This window comes from Chroicocephalus ridibundus, chromosome 4 (genome assembly GCF_963924245.1).
Source record: "Chroicocephalus ridibundus chromosome 4, bChrRid1.1, whole genome shotgun sequence".
Lineage (NCBI taxonomy): Eukaryota > Metazoa > Chordata > Aves > Charadriiformes > Laridae > Chroicocephalus > Chroicocephalus ridibundus.
The window spans coordinates 45,739,767-45,755,641 of record NC_086287.1 but is presented as its reverse complement, the minus strand read 5'-3'; the positions used below and the strand labels follow the sequence as shown (position 1 = coordinate 45,755,641).

At 46.1% G+C, this 15,875-nt stretch overlaps 1 protein-coding gene across 3 annotated transcripts; it reads right to left on the bottom strand.

Annotated features, from left to right (window-relative positions):
- Positions 1–53: 53 nt before the first annotated feature.
- On the bottom strand, positions 54–14,825 carry PPP1R14D (protein phosphatase 1 regulatory inhibitor subunit 14D). Of its 3 annotated transcripts, XM_063331800.1 has the most exons (5): positions 14,585–14,804; positions 6,854–7,332; positions 2,469–2,564; positions 2,224–2,256; positions 54–189 (listed from the first exon to the last, which is right to left on the bottom strand). In XM_063331800.1, exons 2-5 carry the CDS (start codon positions 7,034–7,036, stop codon positions 121–123), a joined length of 381 nt encoding a protein of 126 aa, XP_063187870.1. In that variant the 5' UTR covers positions 7,037–7,332; positions 14,585–14,804; the 3' UTR covers positions 54–120. The 3 variants fall into 3 exon arrangements, with proteins under 3 accessions (XP_063187870.1, XP_063187871.1, XP_063187872.1); XM_063331801.1 differs by lacking the exon at positions 14,585–14,804 and having other exon boundaries at positions 6,854–7,687; XM_063331802.1 differs by lacking the exon at positions 2,224–2,256 and having other exon boundaries at positions 56–189; positions 14,585–14,825.
- Positions 14,826–15,875: the final 1,050 nt, after the last annotated feature.

The following is a 15,875-nucleotide window of genomic DNA, read 5'->3' as shown; positions in this document are numbered from 1 at the left end:
GACATTTCACAACAACAGTAAGTCCTAAACACATTCTGAAGTGATGTTGCTGATCCTGGGTTTTGTGGGGAGGATACACATTTCCTTGTGACCAAAGCTGGGTGTTTCATGTGGGCAAGGTCATTTCTTCTGAGGATTGGTGATTCTCCGGAGACCTCTCAATCGACTAAGCAATTCCGTAATGAAGTCCTACAATGAGAATTGGTTGAAGAAGGATGTCATGTTAATTCCAGTGCTCACCAGCCCAAAGAGTACTATGGCACCTGCATTATTCCCACATTTGCCTTCATGTAGAGCAGAAACCAGAATTTTGACATGTATTGAGCAAACCTATCTTTTACCTTAGGAAAGGAGACCTTTTGATGGATGAGAAGGGTCTAAAAGCCCCTTCCCTTCCCCTGTCTCACTCTGGAGCAGCCACGTTTACTTTCTCCCCAAGAGGAGCCAGCCTGCTCCTCTTCATCCCCGATACCTGCTTTTTCCACCATGAGATGACCTCAGGATGCTGTTGTCCTCTGTTAGGTTCCACTGCTTCCTGTTGCCACCATAACCTCCTGCCCACTTCTGCTGCCCTCCCAATCTAGGGCAAAGCAAGCTGTCCCTCTTGTCGAACCTGTAAAGCTCCATGGTGTGGATTGCAAACCATCTCGGAGCTGTGCCAATTTTACAAGGAAGTGGCTGGCAGAGAGGTGGAGCAAAACACATGTAGGACTAATGATAACCTGGAGCAGGGTTTGAGGACAGGCAGAGCAGATAGATCTGCCTGTTAATGGAGATAAACCCCGACTACGTTGCTGACACAGACAAGGACTATGAACTAAACTGGACTGTCTGGTTATTCCAAGCAGAAGCCAATGTGACTAGTTCAAACTTTACCCTCTGCATGACAATAAACATCACCATAAAGGAGTGCGCAGCCTTTCTTCACCCAAAAAGATAGCTACATGTACTTGTAATTAGGCAAGGTCACTGCAAGTATTGCAGCTTGTTACCATTTGTGTTGTGTGGAAGCCCAGCTTCCTTACTTGGGTCATCAGAGGCTGCCTGCCACAGCATGCTCTGGAAGTAAATGCCTTGGATCATACATACCTTTTCCGTCAGGCCTTTCAAAAGAAACCAGTTTGTTTCCTCTATCTACTTTCTGCAACTAGGCTGCTGTGATCTTTCAAGGGGACCAGATTTGAGATCACCGTGGTGAAAGTACATAGTTTTGCCAATGGGGCAACAGTATCTGTTTGTAGTTAGAGAGTACCGTGCTGTCTACAAGATACCTTCATGGCTTACAAATCAGTAGAGCAAACTCTTGTCAGTTATCTCTCTGGGAATGTGGGGTTCTTCCCTAAATTCTGAAATTCAGATACTCTGAAAACTATTTCCCTATTGCCGGCCTTGTGTGCTGAACCCCTGTGACTCTCTGCAATGTTTGCTACGGCCAAGTTTAATTTCAATGATAGTCGTGCATCCACCTAATTTTCTGTATGTTCATGATTGTGCACCTACATGGGCTCGACAAGATGTGGAGACTGATGAATGCTGTCCAAGCACACTGTTCACACACAATGCGCGTGACTGAAGCAGTGATGGGGGAACCCCGTGTTGCACAGGTAGGCAGCGCAGTGAAAGCAATTGCTGTGCGGTGCATGCACTACACTGCAAAGTATTGGGCTCCGCTCCTTTGAACATTGTGACAGCTACTGGGATTTCTTTAACTCTCTAACTGAAAACCAGTACTTGCAAAGTTCACATGTAAAACTAATTTACATGGCCACTGATCAGCAATTATCTGCCTAATCCAATCTGAGGGCCATCCTACGTTCTCGTCACTTGTAACACTAGAGTAGTTTAAGCTAAGAATGCATTTAGTTAATGGTGGGCAAGATGGTTATGTGAGCTGGATCTCTGCCTATGGCTTTTCTACAGTGAGGACCAAATAGCAACTCAGCCTGGTCATCTCAGGATGTCCGAACCATGGAATGAACTTTCTTTGGTTGTAAAGCGTAATTCCTTATTTCTTCCGCTGCTCTGCCTTCAGCCCACCCATGTAGATTTGCATGTATTTTCCTAACACAGCAGAATAAAGTGGGACTTCTTTCGCATTGGGAATTAAACAAATTCTGCACCGTCATATTAGGCACAGTAATATCTTGGCTATTCAACCAAGCAGCAACAGACACACTCTTACGGCACAGTAGAACACACATATATTGATGGTGCCTCACTCACCTCTGTTGGGCTGGAGCACTCATGGAGGATTTCCTAAAAACCAAGGAGGAGTCATTTTAGTATTTTATGAGTTGACCTATTCTCCCCTTCCTCCAGAAAGGTATATGAACTTACTACGTTTGACAAGCTAAGACACAGGGAAGCATCATGCAACAGTGTATACACATATTCTGTACCCTACACACCGCCACTACTCTTTATGAAAGAAGTCCCTAACTTAAAGTCACCAAGTCCCTCTATCTGACCTGTAGTTTTAATTTCTGTTCTTCATTAGGGACCTCCAGGAGATCTTCAAGATCAATTTCTGGTTCAGGAGCTGCTGCCTCTGTTTCCTCTCTTAGCTAAAAATAAAAAAATATATGCAGTTAATAAACCTTCAGACTTCTAAGAACTTTAGAGGCCATCTTTAAAGAACTGAGCAGCTGAGAAGAAACTAGTTATAATTAAACTATGCTGCAAAGTTGAGGTCAAGATATAAATTGTCTCAAAACAAGGAGATTCTTATAAAGAAGGCATGGATCCAGCACCTCTGTGGTGCCTGCTGCAGCCACGCATCCTGATGTACGCATTCTTTATCTTTTTCCACATCAACACTTGATACCACTGCTCAGGGATCACTGTCCATCATGGGAAGACCCTTCCAAGAATATCCAACTGCAATTGCCGACTGCAATGCAATGTTAGCCAGCCTGGGACAACCCTCATCTAAGAAGAGTGCGCACAAGCGTTCACCAAACAGAAATCCAGTGGGCTTAATCTTGGAGAGGCACAACTAATATAAAGAGATTTTTTGACTTTTAGGGTAAATACATTCACATAGTTGGTATTTATACTATGGCTTTTTGCAGTAATGGAGGCAAAACCAAGCTTTTGAAAGCACAAATATCGAAAACAATATTTTGCCAGCTTTCTCTAACAGATGTGAGAGGGATATAATTGTCTCCTTTAATGTAAGAGAGACCCCAAGCTTGGGTGATTGGAGTAATAATCTTGTAATGCATGTAAGGGTGTTAGTTGGAAACATTTGTAAACTTGATCACAGCCACATTTTAGCTCCACATGTCTCTACAAGACTGTAAGGAAAGCAGGCTGTGGTTTCCAACGTATTTGCAAAATGAATCTTTGACAACACAACACTAGTAATATTTTAACATAGTAACGAGCAAAATAAGGATACTGAGTAAACAGTGCAGTACCCAATTGCTGGGTAGCTTTTATGGATGTGTATGTAAAACATTAAACAATAAAGGCAGAACTTACAGGAAAAAATGAAACTTGTTCTGAACAGTCTCTGATACCAAGCCAGAGAGGAAGCTGAAAACCTTTGTTCAGCTTTGTTACGCAGCTGACTTGACAATAAGTAATAAAACAGAGTTAAATATATTGTACTGTGACCCACACAGCATTTCTTCTTAAAACTAATAGTTTTCATGTGACTGTTTAGACAACAGGTGTTGATCCAGCCTGCCTTTGTCTCTGGCCAGAAGGGAGAGGCAGGGTAGGAACCCCCTATGGCTTTCTGGTCCTAGTATGGATGGTGTTCTGGCTTCCGGGTGCAGGGAATTATCTCAGAAATCAAAATTGTCTCCTGAGTCTTAGTTTTGTTGCAAAAAGCCTCATGACAGTAAATAGCATAGTATTCAGATTACCTGGACCAGGAGGCGATGTTTGAACTAACCTTGCTGGCATTTGAACCCGCAATGCTGTTTATTCTGGCCCTGTCACACGGGTTTCTGGAAGACACTGAGGAACATTGCACTGCCAAGGGCAGGTGGAGCAAAAGAAGCAGCTGATGAAGAGACAATGTAATGGAAGTCGACAGATCCGAGGAAGCCCAAACTAGCAGGGCTAACTAAATAGTCTGGGCACAATGCACAAAGGAGAGCAGGAGGACCTGCTGCACACCTGGGTGATTACAAGTAATTTACTGTGGCACATGTATTTATTTGAAAAGATCCTCTGTAACCCCCTGTTGTTTACAGTTATTAACAATCTCTGACCTGGCACAGCATCATGTTGTGTAGTTCCTAGTAGCAAATCTCTTAGGTTGGCCCAAATACACCAGGAAGCTGGGAAACCTGTTGTGCTGGAGAGGTGCTAGCAAAGGCAAGCCACTGGCAATCTGTTCCTGTAAGGGCATGGCTGGATTTCTCACTTGTGCCTCCTGGGATTTTATAGTACGGAAAAAAAAATCCCCTTTGGGCAGCTATTCTGATGACAGTAAACAGCTCCTTATTCTCAGAAAACCAGGAGTGATAACATAACCCGACTTGTTTTTCTGACACCTTTACAAGCGTACATCTGTAGGCTTGGGCAAGTACGAGTAGTACATGGGGAGCCTCATCCGGGGTCACGTTATCCAGACCTTCTCCTTAAAACTGCAATAAATCCCCAAAGGGCAAGGTGTTCTGTTACTCAAAGCAGCAGCCCTTCTCCTCGCTTAGCTCTGGCAAATCTCACCAGTCAGGCTCAGGGCTCTCTGAACTGAGCTACCAGCCCCAGGGACAGTCCCCTCAGTGCCAGTGCAGGCATGGTTGGCAGGCGACACTGTCACTGCCACTGTTCTTTTGTACAGCCTCCACTCACCAGGACCACCACCCTAGCATTTCGCAGGCACGCAGAATTTTGCCTATCTATCTGGCCAGGTCTAGCGATAACATCTGCTCCTCTGTACGCTATGTAATGTTTCACAATGCATTATCAAAAGGCCTACGAGACAGCCGAGAATTGCTATCATGTTATAAACTAAAGAAGACAACTGGAAATTCAGAATTAGGTCTTGAAGACATTATAAGCTTTTTTCCTTTGTCATTTTTACTAATTCAAGCTATAAAATTGTTTGAGAAGTTTAAAAATGTTAATTAACAGAACAGGAGCAATAATATACTCATTTCCAGAGTAGCCATGCATTTACGACAGAAGGATGGACCTTTTTTCCCCACTTTTGTTTTCTACTGCATATTCTTTGCATATGGCATCAATTAAAACAGAAATTAACTATTTTCCTCTCCCAACATGACTTAAGAACCCTGTACATTCCCACAAATACCAAATAGGAAACAGTCACACAGAAAATTATGATAATAATGATGACAATAACAATAAACAACAACAGTAACAACAGTAATAAAGACAGCCTCGGAGGCAGTTCCCGAAGTCTGACTTTTCAGCTGTGGAGCTGACATCGTTCTACGGCTCTCAGGCCCAGAAAATCAGCCTGGAGCTCTCCCAGGGCAGACAGAAGCTTCTCTGGCTTCTGGCTTCATCATGGCTTCATCTTCTTCTCTGGCTTCATCATGGCACATAGGACAAAAATCTCCTCTCCTGGGCTGTTCTAACATGTCCACTCCCACCGCTGATTCCAATTTGAGACTGCTGATGCTCAGAGTGGAAGACTCTAAGCAATCATCCGCTCTTTTTTCCTTGTATCTCAAAAATGTGGTTAGCGGTGTGCTGGGGTGCAAAGACAGAAAGCGGGGCAGAAAGGGCTTTACCGTTCATTTAGTCCATCCCCATCCAGGACAGGAATAAGCCGGTTTACACAATTTGTTAAACCCATCTATGTCTTCTGTTGAAGATGTACTGGGTTGTGAGTCAAGAAAGCTATATTCTCTTACTGCACCAGCCATTGCCCTACGGATAAAAGCAAACCCCTTAGTCAAGCTGTTTAAATGGGTTTAAGACTACGATGTACAATGTGAGCAAATCCTTTCCCCTTCTTCTGTCCCACACTGCAAAGGAATTATTTCAAACTTGGAAAAGCACTGTCCCTTCTGAAAGCTCCCAGTCTAAGTGCCATCCACCTAGGCACAGTATAGGAACAGAAGCAATACTACCAGGTTAAAATTTCAGTGTACCCAGCCACTGCTCCAACATGACTTACTGAAACGTCCCATCACCCTGAAGAAAAAAATGTCATGTACCCTGCAACAGCCCAAGTAAAGACAGGTACCATTCAGGCGCTGGACCTGGGCACTCCGGGATCGTTCTTAGTGGGTCAGCTCTCAGATGGCAGGAAGAGTTCCTGGTGCAAAGGGAATCCAAGGCAAGGAAGACAGCTCTGGGGATTTGTGAAGTTGAAGGCATAAGAACTGTACACACATCACTTCAGCACGTACTTTCTTTCTTTCTTTCTTTCCCTGCTGCCAGTGGGGAAACCTACAAGTCTGCAGACTCTGCAGCTACAAATACAGCGTTATCTGGCGTGTGTAATTCAAACAGCAGCTATACCCACACTGTTGTCACCAAAAGGAACACGGACTCACAGATAATTCTAACCCAGCTGGCTTAGATGCTGCTTGCAGCAAAGCCACTCACCACATGGAGCTCAGCAACATCTTCTGCGCATCTCTCCAAATTCTGCTATTCGTGCTGAGCGAGAGCTGCCCCCCAGCAGCTGCAAGAGCAGGCAGTTTAAAGCTAGTTGGATTATGTCTATGCAAGCTTCTCTGACTGCAAACACACGAGTCAGAGAGAGTGCTGTAGCAGGTGGCAATTAGATACCTAATGAAGACTGAAGATGAGAAGCTATTTCCAGTAAGGCAGAGCAAGCAAATTTCTTCCCCAGCACTCAGGGCCTCTAGCCCCATTCACCTGAGGAGCGGGGGGCTGACTTGCCCCAGCTACTCACCCGGCATTGGTACAGCTCCTGCAGCTGGGTGTTGATCCATTCCTCCAGGTCTAGCCAGCGCTGTAGGTCTTTGCGGTTGTACTTTATGGTTAACTTGCCCAGTTTCCTGTGTGATGATTCCTCACCAGGTTTCTCTGGCGTCTGGAAAGTCACCCGGGGCAGTGCGCTGGAGTCGCTGGCCATGCTCACCGCTTCACCACAGCAACTTGCCTTCCCCTGGGCTCCCTCACTCCTTTTCGCTGTCTCTTTTAACCAACGCCTCTCTGCAACTAGTGGCTCACAGCACAAGCTACTCGCAGACGCCAAAGGTGGGCAGCATCGGTGATCCCAGGGAGAGAGGTGGGGGAGGCCACACGGCCGGCTGGGGCAGCAGCCAGGCTCTGCAGGCAGGCAGAGTTACAGCAGCAGATTCTTGGGTTTCACCATCGGCCGTGCTGACAGGAGCAGGGAGGCAGGCAGAGGAGTTGTTGTAATAACATCTGTTGTTAAAAGAAGCCAAGTGAACCACGGAATTGATGAAACAAGCTTGTTAATATTTAACGCAAGTCAGGTCCAAGAGGTGGGGAAGAAGGAGGTTTCAAATTACTGATTTCCTACAGGCATAGCTTACATGGATGTGCAATTCCAGAGCATTGATCCATACATAATGCATTGAATCCTGCTGTGTTCAAGCTCCCCAAGCCTCTGTGGACTACTTTGCCTGCAGCTACAAGGTTTAGCTCCCATTGAAATGGTGTATTTGGCATTTTCCAGCTAAAGCACCAGACCCAGCACAGACAAGGAGAAGTGGTCTGGAGTCAGGTGGCTACATCCACTATTTTGCAAGGTTGGGAATACTTGGTCAGTGACGCTGTATGCCAAACTTGGACTCAACAGTCCCATTCTACATTGTTCTACAATGTAAATTTATTCCAGCTTTCTCAAAAATTTCTGTAGAAATCCCAGTGGTCTGAATTTGAGATCATTTGAGCGAGGTGCTTCTGAGATAAAACAAAATACCTGTATTTTTATTTTTTTAAAAAAGTACAATATTTGATGTGATGACACCGCAGGGGAAGGCCTGTCTATGGATATAGCACTATCTCCTTCCCACAGAAAAGTATTTAGGGTAAAAATGTTTGCCTGCTGAAGCACCATAAACTGCTATCGTATAATATATTATCGTTTCTTGCTTTACAATCTCGTTCTTACTGGAAGACAGGTTAAAGGTCTGCAGCATTATTGCCCTATGCCATTTTAGAAGGAGACATGTGAGCAGCGCTGTTCAGAGGAGCAGAAATCAGGCTGGCTGTGTTTATGGGGTGCCAGGGCACTGGGACTCCTGCGTTCCCTCCAGACGCTGTATCACATCTCTTTATTCATCTGTTCCCAGAGCCCTCCGGCAACCTGCCCAGGTAGCTGCCCTATCGGATGGACAAACCAGCTGAGACCCTCCATCATGAAGCAGATCCAACAACCCCAGTCTCGTCACTTATGTGGAAAAAGCAAGTAAGTCTCTGCTGCTCCTGGCAGCCAAGGTATACTTCCAGTTTGGAGACCAAGAGCTGGATAAACCAAAGGAAAAATGACCAACCCTTCTCCCACTGACAGCTGCTGCCGGGCAGCAAGGGGCAGTGTGTTGGGGAGTGGGGTGGTCTCCTCTGGAAGTCATACCCAGTCGCCCTGCCAAAGCCACATTCCCGTGCCCAGAGGGATGGTGGTACAGCCAGCAACATCTTGTACACAGGGTGATAGAAAAATGGGCAGGGCCATGCCAGCCCTTCTCTTCATCCTGAATTTGAGCAAAAAAATAAAGACAGAAGACAGAAGATTCCACAAAATGCTGATCCTGAAACTTGCTTCCACATCAGTGAAAGGTAAAGTATTAAAGTATACCCGAAACAGGTGTCATCATCTCTGCTTCTCTCTTTATCTAAAATTTCTATTCAGAAGACAGCTGTCAGCTATTTAATTTAAGCAGCTTTACCCATTTTTCCTCACTGCTTGGCTGTATCCCCCCTCTAATCTAATTCCTAAAACTGTCTTATTTTGACCAACATTTCCTAGAAAAATCCGTGTTGTGAGAGGCTAGGAGCATACCCCGGGAGTGCCGATTCTTCAGAGATTCGTAACTGTCAGAAACCTTGCAAAACCCATTGAACATCCTGTCATGTGTTTACAACTATTGACTTTTCAAAGGTTAATACACTGGCCCAACACAGGCAGATTTTCACAAGGTAATTCCGGACCAAAGGACACGCACTGCCAGGTGTCAAGTTTCCGTCTCCCAGTAGAAGTGCTCTATTTTGCTGTTCAAGGACTGACATTTTTTAACGGGGGAAAACAACCTATATTTTCCTTGGTGCCGAGGAACTCCAGGCAGGCTGGCATTAAGACCAGGACTTAATGAGAGAAAGGACCAGACTTAAAAGAGAAGTTACCTGGCACCCCGGAGTCAGCCCTAAAATTAGCAGTGGCTGAAGGGCTGGCAGGGAAGTTGTCCCCTTCTTCCACCCCCTGTGCTGACTCTGGTGCTCTTTGTTGAACCTGTTCAACTCTACATGGAAGCTGGCATTTGCCCTGTTAGTCCTCTGCCAGGATCATTGAATTTACGAAGCACAGGATCCAGAGGTCACAGGATAGGTGTGAGGAAAAGGGAAAGGGGAATATAACCTGCCCTAATGGCTCTTCGAACAGCTTGAGCCGCTGCTGACTTGTAACCTCACTTGAGCATGAGCAACGTGCTGAGATACCACATCATCTGAGAAGGTCCACAGGCAGACTCACCCCACTGCCCATACTCTGTCAGTAAAGTAATAAGCAGTCCCTGGTGCCCTCGTGCTGCTCTGTCAGTGTCACCCTACAGCTGAGTAAGACGTTCAGAGAGGAACACCAGAGGCCCTCTCACGAAAGCTGTAAACCAAAATGGGCCAGATTACAGGATGTTCATCAAACTGCTTTGGATTATATGAGCTTAGTCATGAATTCTTTGTAATGAGGAGGTGGCAATATAGAAATAAATATTTACAGATAAAGTACTCCTCCTCCAGTAATAAACTGTTTAATTCTATGATTAAAGCAAGAGGAAGAAGTGAAAAGACCGTGTGCAAGATCACTCCATAAGGGTGTGGTAGAAGTTCCTGCAGGCACAGGATGAGGTGCCTCATGCAGGATAAGTGATACTGTCTCTTTTGGACACAGCAGCATCTCCTATGGGTGCACCAGCCACCTCCCAGTGCTGGTAAGAAGTGGCTGCATGGCTCTTTTCACAGTGCTGCACCACATCCTGTCCTCTTCCTCACATCGTAGCAGATTCAGGTGGCCAAAGGGACAGAAGAACCTTCACCGTTTTCTTGAGACATGCACAACATGGTGATCTCAGAGATCTCAGGCACAGCTGGGAGATAAGATCTTATTTTCAACCTAGTTATCTCTCCTCATAGCCTTGGACATACAACCTGGATCAAAATTTCCGAAGTGAACACGCGTACTTGGGCAACTAAGTCATCTAATCAGACAAACTGTTTTTTCACACGAGCTGAGCACAGGTAAGCTCCAATGGACCTCCTGTCACAGTTGCTGGTGATCATGTCCTCTGCAAATCTGTTTATCATTTATGTGGGTGAATAAAGGGGGTTTAAAAGTAGCCAGCATGGTTGAGTGTTAGACTGAAACACCGTGCCTCAGCTTCCATGTGCATGACCTGCGGGCGCTGCTCCTCCAGGCCTGCCCTAAGAGTGGGGTTTTGCCTCTGAAAGGAGGGAGGGATTCGATACTGTGGAGTTGGGGTTTTATGACCACGTAGGGCCCAAGAGAGGGCCACCAAACCAAGCGGAGCAGCTGCATCTAGTGCCAAGCAGCTGTGACACTGATCCAGGCAGCAGAGCAACCAAGTGCATGAGGCAGATCCGGTTACGCTCCTCTGTTCTTGAAGCTAGTAATCTCCATCCCACACCTGTGACCTAAACTGGTGCTTCTCTTTCTCTCCGTGCTGACGGCTGCGGTGCACGCTCAATAATTCAGCAGGGCCCCAGCTCGACTTTCTAGAGAACCAGGTCAGCCTCTCTCCCTTGAGTCCCAGCCTAGAGAGAAATGTTTCCCTTCAAGACAGCCAGAAGCCACTCTCCACCTGCTTTAGAAAATAATCACTTTCCCTGTGGTTGCAAACGTGGTAGTTAACACGAATTAAACCAGGGAAGACAGCAGAGGTGACTGTATCAATACTATGTTGACACCACAAGGAAAAGAGGCTCTTCATCCTCCCGTGAGCAGGAACAGGCACAGAAATAAGTTGTGCAGATCAGAAAATGTAGCCAGGGCTGGAGATTCCAAAAGTCCAGAGCCCCGAGTGACCAGCTCTGGTACACCCAGCATCCTGACATCCCTTGTCCACTTCCCTCATCCTCCAGTGTCTCCACCAGTGCATGGAAACTGAAAAGGCTGCACCGTTTCCCCAGAGCTCCAGCAAGAAGGAGGAGAGCACATCATCTGCTCTCGCCTTTGACTCCAGGAGAGTTAAGAAAGCAGCCAGGTGTTTCCAGCTCACAGAGTTCCCATCCCCTGGCCAGTATGGCTACCTTCCCACCAGCACGCGGAGAGGAGCCTACATAACTTCAGTCAGGCAATCGGTAATCAGTCTCACTCCTCTACCCTGAGAGTCTCACCTTTCATGAGGCAGTGAAAGGGCAGTGAGCAGGAAGAATGCCAAGAGACAGAGGAAAACATTTCCTGACTTAGTATTTGACTGATCAACCCACAAAATTGCACTATTTGGCACCGCCTCAGAAAATAGAAAGGTCTCAGCAATAAAGGTAAGAAGTCAGACGAGCTAGCCTGCCCGCCCGCCCTCCCCCTGCCTCTCTTACTGGCAGTCAAGTGAAGCATAAAAGCTCATAGCTCATCAGCAGCTGAAAGGGGTAAATGAGAAATAGTTGTACTTACTGCTTTGGCACACCAGAGGAGTAGCAAACCCTGTACTCTCTCCTCACTTAGGCAATTAACTCTGCTTACCTGTGTCCACCCTCAGACATCCCATAGGTAGTGGGATAAGTAAGTATCTCCACTGAGGAGGAAGCCCCTTCCCATTGAATACTTAGGTGAAGCTGACAACTTGAATTAGATACCGAATGGATTGTCTGGGGATCGCTGAAAACCTGTCCATGTTATTTTATTGCTCTACGGAAAGAGGCCTGCGGCACTGAATGGCGCGTGTTGTACAGAGGTTTCAGCACGTCCTTGAATGGTAGAGATGGAGACAAGAGAAGCCACTGGCTGAATAGATGAAGGGGATCTTCCTTGTTTTCCAGCCTGCTTTCAACATTTCAGGCTTGCAGAGGCCGTCTGTATAGTTCTTGCACCAACAAGTTTACTGTGACCCAATCCCCTTGAAAGGGTGCAATTACATTTGCAGGGACGGTACTGCTCACACCTGCGAGGAAATGGCCATCTACACACACAGGGGAGAGCAGCCCTTCGCGGGAGGCACCGGCAGCTGGCCTGAAGGTGTTGAAAGTCAGAAGGTTCCCAGGGATGCAGTCACTGTAGGAAGTGATGGAGAAGGAGGGGCTGTGGGGAACCCCATGGCCGATCCTGTTCCACTCACAGGACCTGTAAAGAACAGCTCAGGTTGCCTATGGGGACTTCAATGGGAAATGTTAAATTTATTGTGCAATTTGAAAGGTTTTTGCTTCATAAAGGGAGCCATTTCCATACCTATTTCTCTGTAAAAGCCTAGCGCAGACAAGACAAAAACGCAGATACTTTTTCGATGTAAGTAGTCTCAACATTATTTTCCCTTCTTCCTTTCCCTGTGCAGCTGCCCTTAAGGGTTTACCTTGACCAGCAACATTAAAATAGAAGCCAGTGCCATGCAGGACCGTAAACAAGAACTTCCCCAAAGAAACAATATACCCTTATTGTAACTCCCTTCCCCAAAGCTGCCCCTGATGCAATGGGAATGGATCTTGGGAGGACTCAGCAGCCTGTCATCCTTTCCCTTGCTTTGTTCCACAGGACCGGTGGTTAGTCACAGCCCAATGAGGTCCCTCCCCGTCTCCTTCCTTTGCCACATCTTTGTGCCGTCACTTGCATCCGGGTCTCGCCCCTAAACCACAGCAGGGGGTTTAACCTGAGGCAAATACAACAAAACGAACCTGTCTCCCAAGCGTTAATTACAGACAGAGCGGTTCCCAGGTAAAGCGCAGCAGAATGGATTCATCTGCAGCAGCTGGTGGGACAAGCTGCCGTCAGGAAGTCACGGCAAGCGGTGATGCCATGGAGCTGGGCTGCACAGCCAGGCAAAGGGGGCCTGGACCGAGTCTTCCTTATTTTTCTGCCTGTTGGGGTCACTTCCTTCTGGAAGGCGGGCGTCCATCTGCCGATGGGTGCTGGGGTCTCCACAGGAATCACAAGAAGGCAGGTGATGCAGGCTCCTGCACTGAGCCTGTTACAAGCCATGCGTGTCTAAGAGCTCTTATAATCTTAGTCAAATATTAAACTACGGTGCGGTTTACCTTCCCTGAGTCATCTCCTGAATAGTTATTGCAGGACGGAGAGCAGAGACTTCTCAAAGACAGACAAATGTTAACAGTGACTCACCGTTTCGGGACCCCTTAAAAAACACTCCCAAATCATAAAATCACACACCCTACTTTCCCTTCACACTAATATGAATAACACACGCTTCAGCTGAAGTCATGGGAAATCATTTGTTCCCAAGAGAAGGGCTGCGATGGGATTTCTAGGTTAGGAGGGCAAGGAATAGGTTACTGAGCTGGAAAGAAAACTGCTGCAACAGAGAGAGGTTCCTAGCAAAAGTCCTTGATCTTGGGAATGACCTCAATTAAAATTTTAATTACTGCACCTCTCCAGAAGAAACTGGGCATATTTAGAAACTGTGCTACTGGCACAGAAGTGGGATGCATCACTCCTACGGTGGAGGACCGAAAATGGGATGTTTACAGGTCAAACAAATGAGACAGACCCATCGGCCAAGCAGAAAAAAAATAGGTCCAATTTAAGAATATAGAAAATATAAAAAGTAAGATGACATACTTAAGAAATGGTCATAAAAATATTAGCTGGGGGCTGACCAGCTGAAAATGATGGAGAGAACAAGACCAAGATCCATAAAACAAGTACTGTTCATAAGGTGGCTCTGCAGTGAGCCTGCAAACAATACTAATACGATCCCAAAATGTATTCAGCAATGTATTTCCAGCAGAGAGAGAGAAGATTGAATACTTGGTAATGGTGATGCATTCTTTAGATTATGGCAGAGAATTCTGTAACACCTGTTTAATAATAAAAAACCTGAAACTGGAAAATGTACCAAAAAAAGGCCATTGGGGTAACAGAGGGGAAATGGAGACTCTACCATAGAAGAAGCAATTGAAATATCATGGCTTGCTTGCACTACCGAACTGAAGACTGGGTTAGGATATCATTTCACTACAATAAACACAGATGAAGATGACAAAAGGAGGGAACCTTTTGAAATGAAAGGACAATAGTGCACAAGAAAAATGAATATAAAGTAAATATATTCAGGGCGAGCAGCAGAAAACCTTGCAGCAGGACATTAGCACAGCCTTCTGCTGACAGCAAAAGCTATTAAACCCCCCTACTCTTAAGGTTAGGCTTCATCAGCGTATGAAGGGGCTCACCCCTTCATAAACATTAATAAAATAAAAAAAGGCTAGAGATGCCAAACCAGGAGTCCTCCCAGCTCTACCTTTGCAGGAGTTACGTTACCTGACGCAAGCACAAGAGACGTCATGTCCTTCAGGTTCGCAGGAAACCCTTGGCAGAGATTTTGTAACACAACACTGCTGCTGAGGCAGATTGGCTTGTTGCCAGTTAGACAAAAATACCAAACCAGCCTGTTGAGGGGCAGTTCTGCCAGTGCTGGGATCCAAGGACAGTCAACTGGTTTACAAAGGGGACGGGACTAACTGCTCCCTGAGCAGCGCGCTCCTGTGTCTGGGAACTGCACTGAGTCTCACCTGGCTCCAGACTGAAGGCTTTAAATATTTAGCCAGGGAAAAAAAATCTCCTCCAGGTTAAACGCAAGAGAGAGCCCCCAGCGGAGCGCCTCGGGCAAGTGCAGAATAAAAGGAGGAGACAACCTTGTTGTTGTTTTTATTTCTCCTGCATAGATTTAGAAGACGTGCAGGACAGCAAGGTCAGATCTGCCTTTAACCTGGCAGGGTCTGCGAGCAGGTCCTAAAGACCTGGTGTAGAGATGGGGTCTGAGTGTGGAGTGGGACACACACACGCTTCTTCTGACAAAGAATCGTATAGCCCACAAGGAAAATAAAAATCCCTCTGCACTGCAGACATGTGTGTTTCCTACTGCCCTACCATCTCTTTTCGTGGTTTAGGCTTTGCCTATATTTTTTTTTTTTTGTACCCAACCATAGCCAGATCAAATCAATTCCCTTTTCAAACATAAGTCAGTGCTACACACAAATGTCAGCATCAGGCCATAGAAAGTTGTGAGAGGTATTGAAAAATAATATTCCTACAACATGACATTCCCATAGTGTTTGTCTGTGACAGCCAGGAGGTGGAAACATGTCTAAGGACTCTCAATAAATCCCGTGAGGGTACATGAGGATACATCAGAGGCACAGAAAGAAGCAGCATGAACTGAAACACCGGACACCCAGAATGGCCTCCAAAACCACAAGGGCCAGCTGCTCTTTGAGGCATAGCTGCTGCTCACCATCGCTTTTTGAAGATACGCCACTCAACACTACCTCACATTTGCTGTTGTTGTTCTAAGTTATGCAATATTTCATTACAAATAATGGCCAAGCAAATTACAAGCACTCCCTGCTCTCCTAAGGACTACGACAGAGCGGTAAGAACAGTTTACCCAGAGGCTTTCGGACTGTTTACAGAGAGGGTGGATGACAGTGGTTTATCTGTTGAACAGAGGAATTTGATCCTGGATCTGCAAGTAGAAGCAGGAAGGGAGAAAATACATGGAAGTTATAGCAGGCTGCCTTTATGTTCCCGTGGCTCCAAACAGCACCGTCCT

What these genes read in the sequence shown, in the direction of transcription:
- PPP1R14D (XM_063331800.1), bottom strand. Translation starts at nt 7,036, where the DNA reads ATGGCCAGCGACTCCAGCGCACTGCCCCGGGTGACTTTCCAGACGCCA. An exon ending in AGGAGCTGTACCAATGCCGG is followed by an intron (nt 2,565 to 6,853) that starts GTGAGTAGCTGG and finishes TTTTATTTTTAG; the next exon opens with CTAAGAGAGGAAACAGAGGC. An exon ending in AGTGCTCCAGCCCAACAGAG is followed by an intron (nt 190 to 2,223) that starts GTGAGTGAGGCA and finishes TTCTCATTGTAG; the next exon opens with GACTTCATTACGGAATTGCT.